Source organism: Heterodontus francisci, chromosome 12, assembly GCF_036365525.1.
Source record: "Heterodontus francisci isolate sHetFra1 chromosome 12, sHetFra1.hap1, whole genome shotgun sequence".
Taxonomy (NCBI): domain Eukaryota; kingdom Metazoa; phylum Chordata; class Chondrichthyes; order Heterodontiformes; family Heterodontidae; genus Heterodontus; species Heterodontus francisci.
The window spans coordinates 25,307,164-25,328,674 of NC_090382.1; the positions used below are offsets into that span (position 1 = coordinate 25,307,164).

The 21,511-nt window shown below is 43.9% G+C and overlaps 1 protein-coding gene across 3 annotated transcripts in view; it reads left to right on the forward strand.

The window, feature by feature from the left end:
- Positions 1–1,377: 1,377 nt before the first annotated feature.
- adam19b (ADAM metallopeptidase domain 19b) overlaps positions 1,378–21,511 on the forward strand; it is a 179,219-nt gene continuing 159,085 nt past the window's right edge. For all 3 annotated transcript variants that reach the window (XM_068043213.1, XM_068043214.1, XM_068043215.1), the window contains exon 1: positions 1,378–1,934. In XM_068043213.1, the coding sequence (XP_067899314.1) occupies positions 1,835–1,934 (100 nt within the window). In that variant the 5' untranslated portion in view covers positions 1,378–1,834. The remainder of the gene's footprint in view (positions 1,935–21,511) is intronic.

Consider the following 21,511-nt stretch of genomic DNA (forward strand, 5'->3'; position numbering starts at 1 on the left):
TGGGGTATGGGCCAGATCTGCACCATGTGCAGCAACAATGAGCGCCTCGCACCTGATGACCAGGTTCTTACCCACAATGAAGAGAGATCGCTGCTCCCACATGCTCAGTTTATGTTTTACTCTGGCTTCTCACTCCTTCCAGCTTTTGGCGCATGCCCCGGCCCTTCCGAACTATCTCCCCAGCACCTTCAGGTAGTCTGACCTGACAGCGAAGGGAACAAAGGATCGGTTAGCCCAATCCCAGAGAACATGGCCTCACTCTTGCTGCGATTTACTATGGCTCCCGAGGACAGTTCGAACTGGGCGTAGATGCTCATCAGCCTGCGAACGGACAGCAGATCCGAGCAGAAGACGACGACATTGTCCATGTACAAGAAGGCTTTGACCTGAGTGCCTCCACCGCTTGGGATTGTCACTCCTCTGATGCCCACATCCTTCCTAATGGACTCAGCAAAAGGTTTGATACAGCAAACAAACAAGACAAGGGAGAGAGGACAGCCCTGTCTGACTCCAGATTGGATCGGGAACCTTTCTGATTCCTACCCATTGATTGAGACTGCGCTACTAATGTTTGTGTAGAGCAGTTTGATCCAATTGCGGATTCTCTCCCCAAACACCATTTTGGATAGCACGTCCATCATCTAGGTGTGCGATATCCTGTCAAAAACCTTCTCCTGGTCCAAGCTGATGAGGCAGGTGTCCACCCCCCTGTCCCATACATAGGCGATCATATCCCTGAGTACCGTGAGACTATCAGAGATCTTCCTGCCGGATACAGTACAGGTCTGGTCAGGGTGAATCACCAACTCCAGAGCAGACTTGACCCAACTGGCGATGACTTTGGACAGAATCTTGTCGTCTACATTAAATAGTGAGATGGGCCGCCAATTTCTGATTTTTGCCCTCTCCCCCTTCCGCTTGTAGATGAGGGTGATGATGCCTTTCCTCATGGATTCTGACATGCTGCGGGCCAGAAGCATACTCTCTTACACTTCCAGTAGGTCTGGGCTGATCCAGTCACACAGAGTCGAATACAACTTGACCAGTCAGCCATAATTTCAGGGAGTTTTATTTGTCTCAAAGGACCTGACGGCGTTTGTCAGCATGTCCAGAGTTAGCAGTCTATCCACACTGTCCCGCATACTGTCATCTAAAACCTCTGTGATAGATGACAGGAAGGACTGGGAGCCCTTGCTGTCAGTGGACTGTGACAATGCAGGACTCCTTTCCCCAGTGTCAACCCAGATTTGTGTGCTCAAACATCTGGAGTGGATGTTGAGGCCACTGCCTTATGGTTAGGGGGAGGAAACTTAGAAAGGAAGAGGAAAGCTATGAAACAAAACTGGATTTAAAAAAAAACATACTGCAGATCACATGTCGAAAATTATAAACGGGCCAGAATGAAGTTCCAGCTGAATTTACACAGACTGAACAACGAAACAGTTCTCAACTCTTCCAACCACGTGCATGAAGTGTAGAGGGAGGAATGTCTCCTTAACCGAAAGGGGTGGTCCCAATATTATATATTTAAATAGGACTAAAACAAAAAGCCCAATCACAAGTTGGCAAGGCTGGAAACAGAAGAATGATCTTTCAGGCGTTCGGCTCGAGATGAATTGTGTGCATTTAGTCCTGACAGTGCTTTTATCTTAATGGACAGAGTCTCACACTGTGAGAAGACCCAGGGAGCTCGTTTCAGGCTGCGGCTCATCCCTGATGATCTCAACCCTCGCCGAACAAATTAAATAGAAACAGGACCGGCTGTATTTTTTGAGGGGAAGTGGGGTGGTTGCTGGTAAAGAAGTCAGTTGCGGACATCGATACTGGAGGGCTGATGGCTCAGAGGCTGGGACCGGTCCAGAAACCCACAACTCATCTCACCCAAGTACTCTGCTGTCTGGCGCTGGCTTGCTGTACAGATACAGCGGGCAGAGGTGAGGCGTGTCTTTTACTGACTGTATATGGATGTTGGCATCGATGTGAAGAGCTTGGCCGTTCAGTGCAGACATGTTTGAGAGAGAGAGTTCTTTTAAATCGGAGTGGGGAGTGGGGAGGGGGAGGGGAGGATAAAATGCTTCAGACTTCTCTTGTTTCTCTCGTCTCCTTCCCCTAATGTGATTGATATCAATTCTGTAACTGGAGTTTCCCTTCTGGGAGAGCAGAGCATTGAACCAGTTAGTCACAGGCACTCAGAGCATCAGACCGTTGAAAGAAGGAAAGGGGAAGGGATGGGGTTTATTAGCTGGGTGTCATCTTATCTTGTATGTGAAGGTACGGGGAAGTACTATTTTGGAACCAATGAACAATACTATACAAGTAAGGATGTGGAAGTGACAAAGTCTCCCCGAGACCCGTCCTCAACTCCACTAATAATCAGAACTCAGAACTTGGGTAGAGTTAGGCGTAAAATGAAATAGCTTTTGTGAAAACTGTACTTTGAATTACTGCACAATAATTTCATAGGCATCGGCCTGATGTGTATATGCATGTGTAATGTGAGTTTGAGTATGTATATATCTATGTGTGTGCATGTGTCTGTATGTATATGTGTAAGGTGTTTATGTGTCTACGTAAATGTTTTGTGTGGATGTGTGTTCGTGTCCGCGTAGTGGATGGATGTCCTGAGGCCATGAACGTTGCTAAAAGTGCAAACTATTTCTTTTTATGTGTTGTGTATATGTGTGTCTGTATTTTTAAGTAATAAAAATGGTTGGAGTCATACCTAGCACAAAGGTTGTGGTTGTTGGAGGTCAATCATCTCAGTCCCAGGACATGCAGCAGGAGTTCCTCAGGGTAGTGTCCTAGGTCCAACCATCTTCAGCTGCTTCATCAATGACCTTTCCTTCATCATAAGGTCAGAAGTGGGGATAATCGCTGATGATTGCACAATGCTCACCAACATTCACGACTACTCAGATACTGAAGCAGTCCCTGTAGAAATGCAACAAGACCTGGACAATATCCAGGCTTGGGCTGATAAGTGGCAAGTAACATTCGCACCACACAAGTACGAGGCAATGACCATCTTCAACAAGAGAGAATCTAACCATCTCCCCTTGACATTCAATGGCATTACCATCACTGAATTCTCCACTATCAACATCCTAGGGGTTACCATTTACCAAAAACTGAACTAGAGTAGCCATATAAATACCGTGGCTACAAGAGCAGGTCAGAGGCTAGGAATCCTGCGTCGAGTAACTCACCTCCTGACTCCCCAAAGCCTGTCCACCATCTACAAGGCACATGCCAGGAGTGTGATGGAATACTCTCCACTTGCCTGGATGGATGCAGCTCCAACAACACTCAAGAGGCTCGACACCATCCAGGACAAAGCAGCCCGCTTGATTGGCACCCCATTCACAAACATTCATTGCCTCTACCACCAACGCACAGTGGCAGCAGTATGTAGCATTTCTCAGATGCACTACAGCAACGTACCAAGGCTCCTTAGCACCTTCCAAACCCGTGATCTCTACCACCTGGAAGGACAAGGTCAGCAGATGCATGGGAACACCACCACTTGCAAGTTCCCCTCTAAACCACACACCATCCTGACTTCCAACTATATTGCCGTTCCTTCTCTGTAGTTGTGTCAAAATCCATTCCTAACAGTACTATCGGTGTACCTACTCCACATGGACTGCAGCGGTTCAAGAAGGCGGCTCACCACCACCTTCTCAAGGGCAATTAGGGATTGGCAATAAATGCTGTCCTAGCCAATGATGCCGACATCCCATGAACAAATAAAAAAATTCTATATACAGAGTTACAGTAATGCTAATCTGAAAGGGCTTTGAGAGTTCAACATGCTGGGAAGTTAACCCCTTCAATTTGAGCAGAGTATGGATTAGTGTCAATACTACCAATGTTTATTGTGAATAAATCAATGATAAGTAAATAAATTAAAGGATTAGGTTTTCTGAAGGGAGATGCGGTGAAGTAGGGTTGCTGACATACCTTACATTATTGCTGGAAAATTAATTCTTAAATTCATTTTCAAGATGTATGCATCACTAGCAATGTCAACATTTATTGCTCATCCCTAATTGCCCTTGAGAAGGTGGTGTGAGCTGCCACCTTGAACCACTGCAGTCTGTTGGGCGAAGGTACTCCCATTGTGCTGTTGGATAGGGTGTTCCAGAATTTTGATGCAGCAACGACAAAGGAATGGTGATTTATGTCCAACTTGGGATAGTGTGTGGCTTGAAGGGAACTTGGAGGGGGAGGTGTTCCCTTGTCTTTCTAGGTGGTGGAAGTTACGGGTTTATAAGGTGTAATCCAAGAAACCTTGGTGAGTTACTGCAGTGCACCTTATAGATGGAACACACTGCTTCCACTATGCACTGGTGGTGGAGGGAGTGGATGTTTTTAAGGTAATGGATGGACTTCTTGAGTGTTGTTGTTGCAGCTGCAGCCATCCAGGCAAGTGGAGAGTATTCCATCACACTTCTGACTTGTGTCTTGTATGTGATGAAGTGGCTTTGGGGACTAGGAAGTGAGTCACTCACTGCAAAATACCCAGCCTCTGAGATGCTATAGTTAGCCATGGCATTTATGGCTGCTACAGTTGAATTTTTGGTTAATGGTGACCTCCGGGATGTTGATGATGGAGGGTTTAGCAATGGTAATGCTAATGCATGTCATGGGGACATGGTTAGATTTTCTCTTGTTGAAGATAGTCATTGTCTGGAACTTATGGCGCAAATGTTACTTGCCACTTACCAGCCCAAGTCTGATAGTGTCCAGGTCTTGCTGCATGCATGTATGTACTAGTGTGCTCATCAAAGTTAGGGATGTTGGTATTGTAGACTGGAAAACCTTTTTTATATTGAACAGTTAGTGTCAATATGAAGTGTTCTCAGGTCAGGTACAGATAGTATAGACCTGGTATAGAGTAAAAGTCTCTTTGCTCTGTGTCAGCATTGGACTGATTTTAACTTTTGGTGGGATAAGGGCTACTGCCCAAATATCCTAGCAGCACTCTCTGAGGTTAGAGGTGAAGACTGATGACTTGGGTGAGATACTTTGGTGTAACTGGCAAGAGAAGAAAAATCATTAAAATAAATTCTAGGTAAAAACAGATGAAGAATACACTCAAAATAACAGTGCAAAGATTAAGGAAAATATCTGCTTGGGACAGTATGAATTTGTCATTAATCATTGTGGCATTGTATCAATTTTAAATCGGGATCCATAAAAATGACAGCTCATTTATTTCTGCTCAGTTGTAAAGTAGTTTACTTATGTAGACTCTTGCAATACTGATGGCTCAATTGTACACTGGGTGATCATACCAAAATAAGAGATGACACTGCAGCCCCATCAGAGTGTCTCAGTACAGAGCGGGGATGGAACCGGGCGCCTTGTTGGGTCTCACTCTACAGCTGAGCCATTGGCTGCCCATCCAGTATTTGCCAGTCATACATTTCATGCCATTGAATGTGCACAAGGGGCCCCACAATTGCTGCCATGATGCCTGTGCGAGTTACGAGATGCCAGGTTGAATGGGTATGTTCGTGATGGTGTCTGAAATTTGTCATGGCTCTTTTTCCCCCTCCCCTCCCCCATCCTTCCCTTGCCTTTACACTGAAATGACCTCAACGCCAGCTTGCGACTGGTAATGTATTCAAGTAATTGTCTAAATGGAGCTTATCGGAGATTTATTAAATGGATGCATTCATAAATCTTCATCCTCCAGACTCTGCAAGGACAAGCACATGGATCAGAACAGAGGATATGCTGAGCAATTATGCGCAGTTTTAGTAACTAGAAATTGCATCTGCACTGTTCCTTCACTAATATCTTCTTAATATCTGATTTCTGTTCTTGTGTATGTTAGTTCAAACCAGGCTGCTTTCTGGGGTATTTTCTCCTGTGCTGAACACCTGCCTATATTTGAAACCAAGTGGCCCAAATTTTGAGTTGACTAAGATGTAAGCTAGTGCCAATTTTTTAAAAGTGAAGCATTTATCCACCCTGCACGCCCCCACCTTCCTCCCCCTCCCAACACAAACACATGCACAAATTTAATTCTGTGTGTTATGGTATGGAAGCATTACCTGTTGAGGTTACTGAGGGTTTAAATGAATTTCAGCATCAGTAAGGATAATACCAGAGGTTATGCCTATCGGGAAAGATTGAACATGTTGGGACACTTTTCTCTAGAAAAGAAAAGACCAAGTTGTGACTTGATAGAGATCTTTAAGATTATGAAAGGGTTTGATCGGGTGGACATAGAGAAGATGTTTCCACTTGTGAGCGGGACCAAAACTAAGGGCCTTAAATATAAGAGTCACTAATAAATCCAATAGGGAATTCAGGAGAAACTTCTTTTTCCAGAGTGATTTCATACGGAATAGATGAGGCGAATAGCATAGATGCATTTAAGGGAAGTTGCATAAATGCATGATGGAAAAAGGAATACAAGGATATGTTAATGGGGTTAGATGAAGAAGAGCGGGAGGAGGCTCGTGTGTACCAGAAATACTGGCATGGGCTGAATGGCTTGTTTCAGTGGTAGTACATATTGTAGTACATATCATTTCTTAACTGGTGGGGTGAATAGTCCGCCCCATAGGCCTCGGTCTGCACTGATCCATTAAAGCACTGGGGCCTGTGTGGGAGCTGCTCGGGTTAGTGTTTGGGTTTCTTCTGGGCAAACACATCATTTCTGCCCAAATTCTACAATAGCAGATGTTGCTGGGGTTAGGAACTGACTATGTGAGGTACAGTATCTTGGGGGCAAAACTATGTCCGATCACTTCCTGAGGCATTGGGGGTATTATTAACCAACTTGTGAGGTGGGACACCATTTAATTGGGTGGAAGGCTTTTTTCTTATACCCCACCCAATAATATTCTCCGTTGACTTTAAAGCCACTGGCCTAATGACAGTCCTCTTGTACCTTGCCTTGCCTAAGTGGCTGTTTATCATGTGTAAGTTGAGGTAATGAGTGTCAACAGATTTTTCAACTCTAAGGGGAATCACAACTGAGACTGATCTGGTCCTCATACATCACTTACCTTTGAGCTCTGGGATCACCAGTTTGTGATCAGGAATCCTGGCTGATATTTCTTTCTTCCATTTTAACCGAAGGGAACTGGAGCCAATTGTATAGGTCAACGAGCTACCTTGGCTAAAATGAGTTAGTTCAGCACAGAACGAATTTAAACAAAAGGACAATACTGTTAAGCATGATGATAGAAATCTAGGCTAATGCTATTTGGAGTGCAACCCCTTAAATATAGATTGGTACCAGTGAAAAGTTATAAAAAATTAATCGTATGATATTTGCATTAGCTACAACCCAGTATAGAGTCCCTCATGAGATGTTAAAGCATCCCATTTAGATTAGAGATTAATAAGGATGTGTGAAATGAAGATCTGGTGCCATCAGGGATATCTGTGAATCTGCTGCTTAAATGGCTGTGTCTGCATTTTAAAAAAAAATTCATTCATGGGATGTGGGCATCGCTGGCTAGGTCAGCATTTGTTGTCCATCCGTGATTGCCCTTGTGAAGGTGGTGGTGAGCTGCCTTCTTGAACCGCTGCAGTCCTTGTGAGGTAGGTACACCCACAGTGCTGTTAGGAAGGGAGTTCCAGGATTTTGACCCAGCAACAGTGAAGGAACGGCGATATAGTTCCAAGTCAGAATAGTGTGTGACTTGGAGGGGAACTGGCAGATGGTGGTATTCCCATGCATTTGCAGCCCTTATCCTTCTAGTTGGTAGAGGACTTGGGTTTGGAAGGTGCTGTCTAAGGAGCCTTGGTGCTTTGCTGCAGTGCATCTTGTAGATGGTACACACTGCTGCCACTGTGCGTCGGTGGTGGAGGGAGTGAATGTTTGTAGATGGGGTGCCAATCAAGCGGGCTGCTTTGTCCTGGATGGTGTCGAGCGTCTTGAGTGTTGTTGGAGCTGCACCCATCCAGGCAAGTGGAGAGTATTCCATCACACTCCTGACTTGTGCCTTGTAGATGGTGGACAGGCTTTGGGGAGTCAGGAGATGTTACTTGCCGCAGGATTCCTAACCTCTGACATGATCTTATAGCCACTTAATTATTTAGCTACTCCAGTTCAGTTTCTGGTCAATGGTAGCCCCTAGGATGTTGATAGTGGAGAATTCAGTGATTGTAATGCCATTGAATGTCAAGGGGAGATGGTTAGATTCTCTCTTGTTGGAGATGGTCATTGCCTGGCACTTGTGTGGTGCGAATGTTACTTGCCACTTATCAGCCCAAGCCTGGATATTGTCCAAGTCTTGCTGCATTTCCACATGGACTGCTTCAGTATCTGATGAGTCGTAAGTGTTGGTGAACATTGTGCAATCGTCAGCGAACATCCCCTCTTCTGACTTTATGATGAAGGGAAGGTCATTGATAAAGCAGCTGAAGATGGTTGGGCCTAGGACACTACCCTGAGGAACTCCTACAGTGATGTCCTGGAGCTGAGATGATTGACCTCCAACAACCACAACCATCTTCCTTTGCGCTAGGTATGACTCCAATCAGCGGAGAGTTTTCCCCCTGATTTCCATTGACTTCAGTTTTGTTCGGGCTCCTTGATGCCATACTCGGTCAAATGCTGCCTTGATGTAATGGCCAGTCACTCTCACCTCACCTCTTGAGTTCAGCTCTTTTGTCCATGTTTGAACCAAGGCTGTAATGAGGTCAGGAGCTGTGTGGCCTTGGCAGAACACAAACTGAGCATCACTGAGCACATTGCAATGCAGTCAAGTGACAGTGTTACTGAACCCTTAGTAGATTAAGCCCATAGAAATGAATGGAAGTCACTTAAATGGGTTATTCATTTAGTAGGCATATATTTACTATATCTACCTAGTTGTGGTCCATTGTGAATTTTTTTTGACACTCTTTAGGATTGCTTCCCATTGTGTACCCTTCCCAACTGCAACAATAAGAAAGAAAGGCTTGCATTTATATTGCACCTTTCACAACCCCAGGATGTCTCAAAGCGCTTCACAATCAATGAAGTACTTTTGAAGTGTAGTCACTATTATAATGTAGGAAATACAGCAAGTTCCCACAATCAGTAATGTGATAATTAGCTGATAAACTGTTTTACTGATGTTGGTTGAAAGATAAATATTTACAAAGTCATCAGGAAGAGCTCCCCCACTCTTCAAAATAGACCCATCAGATTTTTTGCATCTACCTGAGAGGTCAAACGGGGCCCTGGTTTAACATCTCATCTAAATGACAGCATCTCCAACAAAGTGCTCCTTCAGTACTTAAGAGGAGTGCCAGCCTAGTCTCTGAAGTGGGACTTGAACCCACAACCTGACATGGAGGTGAGAGTGCTATCACAATGAAGGTGAGGTGACTAGCTCCCAGCTTCTTGTTTACGGCAAGGAGTTGGATCTGGGAGTTAGGGGATGTTTTGAGGTGGCCAAGCCTCCAACTTGTTCCCTTCCATTAATTATATTTCCTAGATTCCATTTAACTCTTGCTTTTGTTTCCATTCTATTCTTTGTGCTTTACAAGCTATGCATCCACTCTCATGACAGAAAACACAACAAGTACTTCCATTCAGACCCTCTGACTTTACAATAGCCTGGGCTGACTTCTTACCAATTTCCCCCATTCTCTCTGTCTCTCTGTTGGTAAGTTCCAAGCCTTTATTAGATACCTTCCCTTGAAAGTACAGCTGAGAAAGGAAAATTGCCATGTGTGAAATCATGGCAAAAATATAATGTCCTAGATGATGGCGCCGAGGATATTTGGCGCAACATTCTCTCCTCTTCACAGATCTGTACTTAAGGGAGAACCTGAATCTGAACCATATATCTCCAGAACTCAATTATCCTTTAATCTTGCTTGGGCATAAAAGGCAAGGCATTTCCCACAAGCAGAGCAAGCAAGATTCAGTTCAGAGGTAGGAGAGTTGTCTTTGATGGAATTTAAGGGTACAAAGTCTTCGTAACAAAATATTTATACTTCAGGTATCATGCTTGGTGTGTATGTTCACTCAAACACACACACACAAATGTGAAACAAACTGTCTTATTCTCCTTGGAGCAACCACCCGTTCTAGTTGTTTGCTGGGGTCCCACTTTGAATGGACTGCACTGGCAGGAAGTTGAGTAAAACAACAGTGTCGACTTACAGCTGCAGATTATATTGTACCCCTGTGTTTGAAGAAAACTGCACATTTGCAGGCCAATTTTCCTTTGAAACTTGGTTGAGACTGAAGTGCAGGTCAGTTCTGTAGCAGTCTCTTAGATAGCCAAGAAATGCCAGGGTACAAGAGTGTGTGATTAATCAGTAGTTGGACTTATTTATTTAGTTGGAAAAAGATCGCTGCTTTTATCCGCTGGCTAGCCACAGAAATCACATTAAACAGTAAGCCCTTCACAACGTCAATATGTGTGTATCAGATGAACTTCATCCTGTGTGTTTCCTGAATGTTATGAGTAATACTGGTGGCCCTCGGACTTCCTTCCTAGAACTGCTTCACGGTGAGTTAAGTGTAGACAAGTCTGCACATCCCAAGCCACTTGGAAAGGAAACATGAATAAAACTCTCCTCCAATTATAAGGTGTTTAACAACCTGGGCACTTAACCACTAGTGGGGAGTCCAAAACTAGAAATTGTAAATGTAAGATAGTTTCTAATAAATCCAAAGGGCAATTTAGGAGAAATTTCTTTACTGGATGGTGAGAATGTGAAACTCAGTACCACAAGGAGCAGTTGAGGCGAATGGCATAGATGCATTTAAGGGGAAGCTAGATAGGTACATGAGAGAGAAAGGAATAGAAGGATACACTGATGGGGTTAGATGAAGTAGGGTGGGAGGAGGCTTGTGTGGAGCATAAACACTAGCACAGATGGTAGACTGAATGGCTTGATTCTGTGCTGTAAAATCTATGTAACTGATAACCTTATAATGCATTAGAACAGCAGAATTCAGTGCAGATATTCCATTGTGATCTTGAATAAGCCATTATATCATCAACCGACATAAATCCTGGGGCCCTAAGGTGGTGGACAGATTGTCCTTATACTGCCTCTTCATTTTCTCATCCTTATTATCATTTTCTTGGACATGATCTTACTTTAAGTCAATTTTGACATCACCTGGTCACTACTTCCCAGGTTATCTCATCTTTCAGCCTGATGATGTCCTGTACTATAGGCCTTTATCTGTCCTTAATTAAAATAAAACTTCTACTGTAGATGAAACCCCTGTAATTTTGTAGTGACATTGGCCTGGAATTTCCTCAGAGCTGCTCCTGCTCCCCTGGTGTTACATTGCTGGAAGTGTAGTGAAACACATGAAGTTAAGCAAGTGAAGTAATGCCTGTAGAGCGGATTCACCCTTGGGGAATTTCCAGCCAATGTCACATGTATAATAACCCAGTGGCGATGTCATAAGATAGAATCATAGGACACGCAGCCCCATAATTATTGAGACTATAATATCTTACAGCACAGAAGGAGACCATTTGGGCAATCATGCCTGTGTTGGCTTTTTGAAACAACTATCCAATTAGTCCCGCTCCCCTGCCCTTTTCTCCGAACCCTGCAAATTTTTCCTAGATCCAAGATTTTGTAGGTCTATCTTTGGCCCCCTCCTATTTCTCATCTACATGCTGTCCCTTGGCGACATCATCCAAAAACACAGCATCCACATGTATGCTGACGACACCCAACTCTACCTCACCAACACCTCTCTCTATCCCTCCACTATCTCGAAATTGTCAGATTGCTTGTCCGACATCCAGTACTGGATGAACAGAGACTTCCTTCAACTAAACATTGGAGGACCGAAGCCCTCAGTCCCCACGACAAGTTCCATTCCCTAGCCATCGATTTTGCTTTTATATTACATAAATACAAGTTGTTGTTTTGTTAGAAATGTGCAAAAAAATCTCATTTCTGGGATCCAGATGTCATCAAACTTGCTGAGTTCAGCTTTTGAGAGTCATGCCTTTTTTTGTTGGTTAACCAGGCATGTGACAGAAGTGAAAGCTCATTACCGGACTTAGGAATTACTGAGAGAACCCCACCCTGCTTTTGCTCGATATGGGGTGCAGGGGTGGCCTCCACATAGCAAAGCTCAGAGAATGTAGGTGCACATTGACAAGAACCAAGGATTAGAGGCTTGCAGGTGTGCATGCGGGTAGGAGGATGGGGTGCTGGGGTTTAACCAGCTGAAACCATGTGGATGACCAGCACAGCTAGATTTTCCATTGCTTGCCCATCTGAGGCCATCCTACCCATTGCATCAATAGCTTGCAGGGTTATCTGGAGCAGAGTGGTAAGGAAATAGTAAGGAGAGGTGAATGAACTCGAGGTGCAAATCAGCCATGATCTGATTGAAATGCAAACCAGGATAAAGTAGCTGAATAGCTTATTCATGTTCCTAATGTTTGTATGACTGATCTACCTTACATGTCCCATCAAAAAGCTAGACAGGCTAATCAATGATGAACAGTGCCCTGGTATATTATAGGCTTGTCTGACTTAGGTAACTGTTTACCAACTTTACCACAGAAGATTGTCTTAGTTCCAACCACCTTCCTCCCTCCTCCCCACGCATTACCATAAAGAGACTCTCTGTTTACCTTCCCCCTAGCTTCATTAGAAACCCCAGTGAAATGCCTCTTGGAGTTACTGTGACTTGTTCATTATTGTCTATTATAATTTACCAATCATTTGAATATATTGTTTAAGTGATAACTTCAGCCAGTTTTATCTGTAATTTTGAGACTAGAGCATATATAATCAAAAATTCTAGACAAGTGAGGCAATTAGCACCAAGAAAGTCCCAGGGTTGATCCGTGGTCTGAATTGACCTGATGGCAGCTGGTATAATGATGGGTAACACTACAATTGATGTGTGTTGCCTTGCAGGGGACTGGCCGCAGATTGCAGTCCAATTATCCCTGTTTTAAGTGGATGCATGTGGATGTTGGGTAAGAATAGAGGGTTCATACATATCAAATGTCAGTATTTTAACTCCAGTGCCAATATGTCAGTACTTCATAATAAACATCAGCCTTTTTCACAAGGATTGGGGTTGTTAGCATCAACCAATTAGATCAGCTGGAAGATCACACTGGAGACTGTCGGACCAATCAAATTATTTGGATGAGATGCTCTGAGCCTGTTCAAACCAATCAGACTAATTGAAGGGTGGGACTGAAAGCTGTAAGAATCAGTGAGATTGATTGGTTCTGGCAGTTGTCATGAAGACCCTACCTGCCAAGAATGAGGCATATTAATTTCGTCATATGAACATTAATTTTAAACTTTTGCTGGAATGAAGAAATGACTTGTTTAAAGAGATCAGCAGTGGCTGAAAAACATTTTCATACTAAGAGGCAGTGCCTGGAGACAATAGAACGGCTCCCTGATCCAATTAACCCAAATGGATTTTGATCACCAGACATTGAATGTGTAAGAGAGCCAGCATTCCAGGGTGTCTGCTAAGATGGAGAATCCACAAATGCAGGAGTTTATTAAAACAGCTAGTCACATAACTGTAATAAAAGCAAAATACTGCAGATGCTGGAAATCTGAAATAAAAACAAAAAGTGCTGGAAAATATTCAGCAGGTCTGGGCAGCAACTGTGGAGAAAGAAGCAAAGTTAACATTTCAGGTCAGTGACCTTTCATCATGATTCTGATGATTCTAACTTGGGATAAGTGCCAAGGCTAGAAAATCTGAACTCCTAAGACCATTTTTCCCTTGAATCTGAAGAAGCAGAAACAGGGCTAGAAGTAGACCCTGACAGGGTATTGCTAGCAAAGATACAATTGGAACAGAGGAAACTTGAATTAGAAGACAGGAGAGAGAAAAAGAAAGAACCTTCCAGAAGGAACGTGAAAAAAATGAGAGAGGAGAGAGAGAGCCTTCCAGAAGGAATGTGAAGAGAGAGAGCTGAGACAGCTTGAGTTAACTCGGGGGCGACAGAGTAACCCCAGTGAAAGCATGGCCAACATGGAGGATCGTAATTCAGGGCTGGGTACTGAATTGTTAAAATTTTCCCAATTGATTCCAAAATTCAATGAGGGAGACGTGGAAGCATTTTTTATATCTTTTGAAAAACTTACAAGGCAGTTAAAGTGACCGGCTGAGACTTGGACTCTCCTGCTACAAAGCAAGCTAACAGGAAAAGCCCATGAGGTTTATTCCCTGTTGCCAGATGAGAATTCATCAAATTATGAACTGACAAAAAATGCTGTCTTCGGGGCATATGAATTAGTACCGGAAGCCGATCACCAAAAGTTTAGAACCCTCAAGAAGCAAGTTGATCAAACTTACCTGGAGATTGAGAGAAATAAGCAGCTGGCTTTGACCAGTGGCTAAGGGCTCTTAAAGTGCAGCTCAGCTATGAAAATCTCAGAGAGGTAATTTTGTTCAAGGAATTTAAAAATTCTCTCCCAACCTCCATAAAGGCACATGTAGAGGAACAGAAAGTTCATAGAGCAAGGCAAGCCACACTTATGGCTGATGAGTTTGCTCTCATTTATTAATCAGTTCCCCAGGGGAAACCCTTTCCTAGTCACCCCCAGAAATCCAAAAAGGACAAAGGGTGGGAAGGTGATAGAAGTCCAAGCAGTCCTGGGAGAGAAAGAAAAGCAGGAGACACAGGGGGCCCTCCTCCAGCCAAAAAGGAAGGTGCTGTAAGTAGGAGTGAGACTTGGAGAACTGTGTGCTTCCATTGTAATAAAGCAGGTCATCTAAGAGCTGACTGTTGGAAACTATGGGGAAAGCCTGTAGGGTTAATCTGGGCACACCCGCTCAGTGAAGGAGAAGGGACACTGATGGAAAGCACAGCAGAACAAGGTGTGGCTTTAACTGCAGTAGTTGTAAGAACCAGAAAGAATACTGTTATGAGTGCAGGAAAATTTAACAGGTTTCCTTAAGGTTATCGGGATTTTGTGTCTGAAGGGAGAGGAACCCCATACCCCTTGAGTGGGGCAAGCAAGCCCATAGTATTCCTCAGGGACACGGGGCCACTAGATCCCTTTTACTGGGAAAAGGCCTGACCTTTCCCCCAGAGAGTGCAGTAAATACCAGAATGGTGGTAACTGGTATTGGAGGGTAGTGTACGCATGTACCTTTACACCGGGTGCACTTGGAGTGTGACCTAGTTTCAGGACCGGTGACCGTAGCTATTGTCCCTAGTTTGCCTGTGGACGAGATTGACCTGCTCCTAGGTAATGATCTAGCGGGGGCAAAGGTGGCAGCTTCTCCAGTAGTGGAAGAGAGACCATAGGAGGTCAGAGAGACAGGGCTGTGGCAGGAGACGGTACCCTGCAGTTTCCCTGCATGTATAGTGAATCAGGCCATGATCAAACCAGCTCCCCCACAGGAGACTGCGTTGGCACTGCAGGCAGATAACCATGAGGTCTGTCTGTCTGAGACTTTCTCTGGAAAGTTAGAAGATGCAGGCAATGAATTAAATGGATCTTCTCTAGCTGAGGCTCAGCGAGCCGACCCAGTATTGAGAGAGTTAATACAGGCTGCCCAGTCTGAAAGTGAAGCAGAGGGAGTCCGTGACTGCTACTATTTAAAGAATGAGGTACTGATGAGGAAGTGGAGTTCTCCTCACAGACCTGAGAACAAGGAGTGGACAGTAGTTCACCGGTTAGTGGTGCCGCAGAGGTACCAGAGAGAAATATTAAGAATGGCCCGTGGGATTACAGTGGCTGTACATGTCGGTATACGAAAACCAAAGTCCGTATAAGACAGCAGTTTGACTGGCCAAAATTCCACAAAGATGTGGTAGAGTACTGTAGGAGTTGCCTGCCACATGTGCCAGGTTGAGGGGAAACCCCAACCTACAGTGAAATCTGCACCCCTAAGTCCTGTATCAGTCTTTGGAGGTCCCTCCAACAGAGGGCTGGTGAATTGTAAGGGACCTCTGCTGAGAACAAAAAGGGACAGGCAGGCAGAAGGCTGGCAAAAGGTTAGAAAGGAAAGGGGAAGAAGGGAAAAAAAGAGCAGGTTAAAGGAATTCCTGGAGGAATCCCTGATGAAAACCCTTACTGTCCAGTCAGCCAACCCCGAAATGTTGGAAAAATTAGACCCCACATCCTCCGATGTAAATGCCCCCCATCACAGTTGTTAACAGCATTTACATGAACCTGCAGAGACAAAGAAAGTCCTCAAGAGGGCAGAGAAACCGTGAGGTTGATGCCTCACCTAGTTGAAGTGCCGCAGGGGAGTACAGCAAAATCTGGACAAATACCTGTAAGCAGGAGTGTCCCAGAGGACAAACGGAAAATTAGCAAAGCATCCTCCCCTACAGTCAGGAGAAAAGGGAACTAACCATCCTCTAAGGTGAAAAGCCCTTGCATGACTCATCAAAGCACTGAAAGAGAGATCAGAGTGGATCTACCCACGGCCGACATCATTTGGCAGAACTCCAACCTAGGGCTATTGAAATATAACCCTCCCCCTACAGACCTCAATAAGAACAAAGACACCCTAAGCAGTCATGGAAATATGCAAACTGAAAAAAAAACTTCCCCAAAAATCACATGTTTATTGGGTTGCCAAAAAGGGCAGTTTAAAGCAGCAATGCAACCAAGAAAAGACAGGCTGTAACAATTTTTAAGATTTCTGATTGAATGAGAGAGATGAATTTGTGTTTTCCTGTACCGTTATTCATTTAGGGATGTGGGCGTCGCTGGCTAGGCCAGCATTTATTGCCCATCCCTAATTGCCCTTGAGAAGGTGGTGGTGAGCTGCCTTCTTGAACCGCTGCAGTCCATTTGGGGTAGGTATACCCACAGTGCTGTTAGGAAGGGAGTTCCAGGATTTTGACCCAGCAACAGTGAAGGAACGGCGATATAGTTCCAAGTCAGGTTGGTGTGTGACTTGGAGAGGAACTTGCAGGTGGCGGTGTTCCAATGCATTTGCCGCCCTTGACCTTCTAGTTGGTAGAGGTCGTGGGTTTGGAAGGTGCTCTCTAAGGAGCCTTGGTGCATTGCTGCAGTGCATCTTGTAGATGGTACACACTGCTGCCACTGTGCGTCGGTGGTGGAGGGAGTGAATGTTTGTAGATGGAGTTCAAATCAAGTGGGCTGCTTTGTCCTGGATGGTGTCCCAGCTTCTTGAGTGTTGTTGGAGCTGCACCCATCCAGGCAAGTGGAGAGTATTCCATCACACTCCTGACTTGTGCCTTGTAGATGGTGGACAGGCTTTGGGGAGTCAGGAGGTGAGTTACTCGCCTCAGGATTCCTAGCCTCTGACCTGCTCTTGTAGCCAAGGTACTTATATGGCTACTCCAGTTCAGTGTCTGGTCAATGGTAGCCCCTAGGACGTTGATTGTGGGGGATTCAGCGATGGTAATGCTGTTGAATGTCAATGGGAGATGGTTAGATTCTCTCTTGTTGGAGATGGTCATTGCCTGGCACATGTGTGGCGCGAATGTTACTTGCCACTTATCAGCCCAAGCCTGGATATTGTCCAAGTCTTGCTGCATTTCTACACGGACTGCTTCAGTATCTGAGGAGTCACAAATGGTGCTGAACATTGTGCAATCATCAGCGAACATTCCTACTTCTGACCTTATGATTGAAGGTAGGTCATTGATGAAGCAGCTGAAGATGGTTGGGCCTAGGACACTACCTTGAGGAACTCCTACAGTGATATCCTGGAGCTCAGATGATTGACCTCCAACAACCACAACCATCTTCCTTTGCGCTAGCTATGACTCCAGCCAGCGGAGGGTTTTCCCCCTGATTCCCATTGACCTCAGTTTTGCTAGGGCTTCTTGATGCCATACTCGGTCAAATGCTGCCTTGATGTCAAGGGCAGTCACTCTCACCTCACCTCTTGAGTTCAGCTCTTTTGTCCATGTTTGAACCAAGGCTATAATGAGGTCAGGAGCTGAGTGGCCCTAGCGGAACCCAAACTGAGCGTCACTGAGCAGGTTATTGCTGAGCAAGTGCCGCTTGATGGCACTGTTGATGACACCTTCCATCACTTTACCTACTCTGCTCTCTAGTCCCTTTTCATGAAGCCCCCACCAGCCAAGAATGAGGCATATTAATTTCGTTATATGAACATTAATTTTAAACTGTTGCTGGAATGAAGAAATGACTTGTTTAAAGAGATCAGCAGTGGCTGGAAAACATTTTCATACTAAGAGGCAGTGCCTGGAGACAATAGAACGGCTCCCTGATCCAATTAACCCAAATGGATTTTGACCACCAGACATTGAATGTGTAAGAGAGCCTGAATTCCAGGGTGTCTACTAAGATGGAGAATCCACAAATGCAGGAGTTTGTTAAAACAGCTAGTCACATGACTAACCTGCTGGCCCTGGTTTTGTTTGAACTGCTCACACACAGTTTGGGGTAGGCTGCAATTGAACTTGAAGAAAAAAGCCTCTCTCCTACCTGGCGCTCTGTCTCTCTCTCTCTCTCATAAATTTCCAGATGCATCGAAGACACTTAAACCTCAAGAGAAAAATCTCCTACATTGAAACAAGTTTGAAAGCGTCCACTGGGCCCCAACGAAACAGCAAGATAACCACAATCAAAAACTCGACATCAAACTCAAGGGACAGTAAATAAACCCCAGCTATTGTTTCAAAATTTTCCCCTTAATTCTTTTTACTTTTCTGTCTGTATCTGCGTGAATGTGTTTATCGCGTGTGCATGCCTAGCATGGTCGCATCATGGATTCGTAGTCATTTTAACCGAATTAGAGTTTTAAGGTTAATAAACTTCCACCTTTCTTGTTAAATCTAAGAAAACCTGTCTGATTGATTTCTTTGCCTTCCAATTGGAGAGCAGTGAACAAAGATTCACTGAAAGGGGAGCTAAAAACCCTGTGCTTTAAAAATTAAACCCTGTTACAGTCAAACCAGGCAAAGGCTGAAAGGGAACCCCTAGACCCTTCCTCACCTGATCGTAACACAGTCACCATTCTCACCCTCCATTGTTAGTTATACAGTAACTTTAGGCAAAAGAATATCCACAGGTCTATTGATTGTTAGTCCTCAAGGAAGTTCTGTACAACTAAAATATGTCAAAACTTATTTTCCTCAAAAAAACAACCAACCAGGCTTTTGTTTTATATGAAGTTTAATCTTCTTAGAGGTTGTTTTTTAGTTATTCATTCATGGGATGTGGGGGTCCGATGCCAGCATTTATTGCCCATCCCTAACTGCCTTTGCGATGGTGGTGTTGAGCTGCCTTCTTGAATCCAACTGAGTGGCTTGCTATGCCATTTCAGAGGGCAGTTAAGAATCAATCATATTGCTGTGGATATGGAGTCAAATGTAGGCCTGGTGAGGACAGCATATTTCCTTCCTTAAAGGAATTAATGAGCCAGATCCTTTTTTATGACAGTTGGTCATTTCATGGTCACCATTGCTAACACGAGATTTTTATTCCAGATGGATTTAATTAATTGAATTTGAATTCCCCAGCTGCCATGGTGGGATTGTAAATTCATGTCTTTGGATCATTAGTCCTCTGGATTACTCACCCAGTAACGTAACTATTGGTTTATATTGGTTAATATAAGCTTTTTTGATTAAAAAAAAGAGGGTGCTCCCACACTGCAAATGTATTTACTGGCTTTATTTGAGCATTGCTGTCACTATACTTTTTTTTTTAGAGTTACCAGTGTCTTAAAAGTAAAAGGGGTGGTGATGAGCTTTAATCTTAAAAATGACTTGAGAATTGCTGTGATTTTACATGCAGTGCACTACTCTGTGGGATGTGCACCACTCGCCTGTTTATAATGAGTTACAACACCTGGTTATATTCTATAATCCTGAAAGCTGTCTTCTGTTCATTTATATGCTTACAGTGAAGGTCCCTTTGTTAGTGTATAGTAAGCAGGAAAAGAGCCTGCATGGGCTGTTTAAGAGCAGACAACCTCCACAGGGCAATGTGAGTATTAACTTTAGCAGTTAATACCAATATAGTAGATTGGTATAATAGAATGGAACAAGGCTATCAACCCAGAGGTCATGAGTTTAAATGTCAACATGCCAAATTGTGAATTTCAGCTCAGTAATTCTGGGTATATGTGGGCTGGCAGCAGACCAATTGACCATAAATGCTGTTGGTTCACTAATGCCTTTCAAAGAAGGGATCCTGCCGATACATTCTGGCTTACCCGTGACTCCAATCCAACACAATGTGGTTGATGCTTAAATGACGTGGTCAGGTTTGCCTGAGAACACAACATTCAACTCCTGAATGCCTGTTCCTGTACTTAGATTAAATTATGATGATGAGTTGCATAAATTTGATTTTTATTCCCTTAAATTTAGAAGATTGAGGTATGATCCAATCGAGGTGCTTTAAATGATTTAAGGGATTCAATAGGGTAGATATAAAGAAGTTATTTCATCGAGTGGGCAATCCAGAACAAGGAGGCACACTATTAGAATTGGATTTGGGCCATTTTAAGAAGGAAATCAGGAAGTGTTTTTTCACACACAGGATAGCAGAAATCTGAAACTCCCTCCTCCAAAAGGCTGTGGATGCTGGGTCATTTGAAGCTTTCAGTATTGATAGATTTTTGTTAGTTAAAGGTATCAAGGAATATGGATGAAGGGCAAGTAAATGGAGTTAAGGTACAGAGGAGCCACGATCTAGTTGAATAATGGAACAGGTTTGAGGGACAGTGTACAATTTTCCTGGTCCTATGTTTTTGTACACGTTGGTGCTTTTTCAGACTGACTGCAGTATGAAATGATTTTTATTTCCAGTACAAGAAAATGAAACTCTTTAATACAGTCAAAAGAATGACATAGGTGTTACGACAAGATGGGGCAGGGATCTAGGGCTCCCCTCTCAGCCTTTTCCTGGTTTGGCCGTAACAGGGCTTAATTTTTTTAAACACCATGTTTTTAGCTTCCCCTCAGTGAGTCCTACTCACTGCTCTCTAAATTGTAATTGCAAAGAAATCAACCAGACAGGTTTTCTAAGATTTAAATAAGAAAGGTATAAATTTATTAATCTTAAAACTCCAACTCAGTTAGAACTATTAAGAGTACGTGACGTGACCACGCTAGCATGCATACGCGATAAACACACACACAAATAGAGACAGAGGAGGAGAAAGAATTCAAGTGAGGTGGGGGGAAGGTTTGAAGTAGTAGATGGAAATTCAGTTACTGATTTTGAGTTGGATGTAAAGTCTTTGATTGAAGTTAAGTCGTGCAGTTCTCGTTGGGGCCCAGTGCACACTTTCAAACTTGTTTCGCTGTTCTTCTGTCTTGAAGCTTAAATTACTTCCGTGGGTCCCTGGAACTTTGCGTGAGAGAGAGAGATGCTCTATTCTTGAAGTTCAGTTACAGTCACTTCCCAAACTGTTCTGTGTCAGGCACAATTCAAAAAACCCCAGGTTGGCCAGCAGGTTAGTCATGTGACTAGCTCCTTGTGTGGAGCAACCTCGCCTGTGGGTGAGGGGGGTGGAATGCTGGCTCAATAACTCTCAATGTCTCTTGATCATCACTATTGACAAAACCCATCTGGCTAATTGAATCAGGGAGTTGCTGCTATT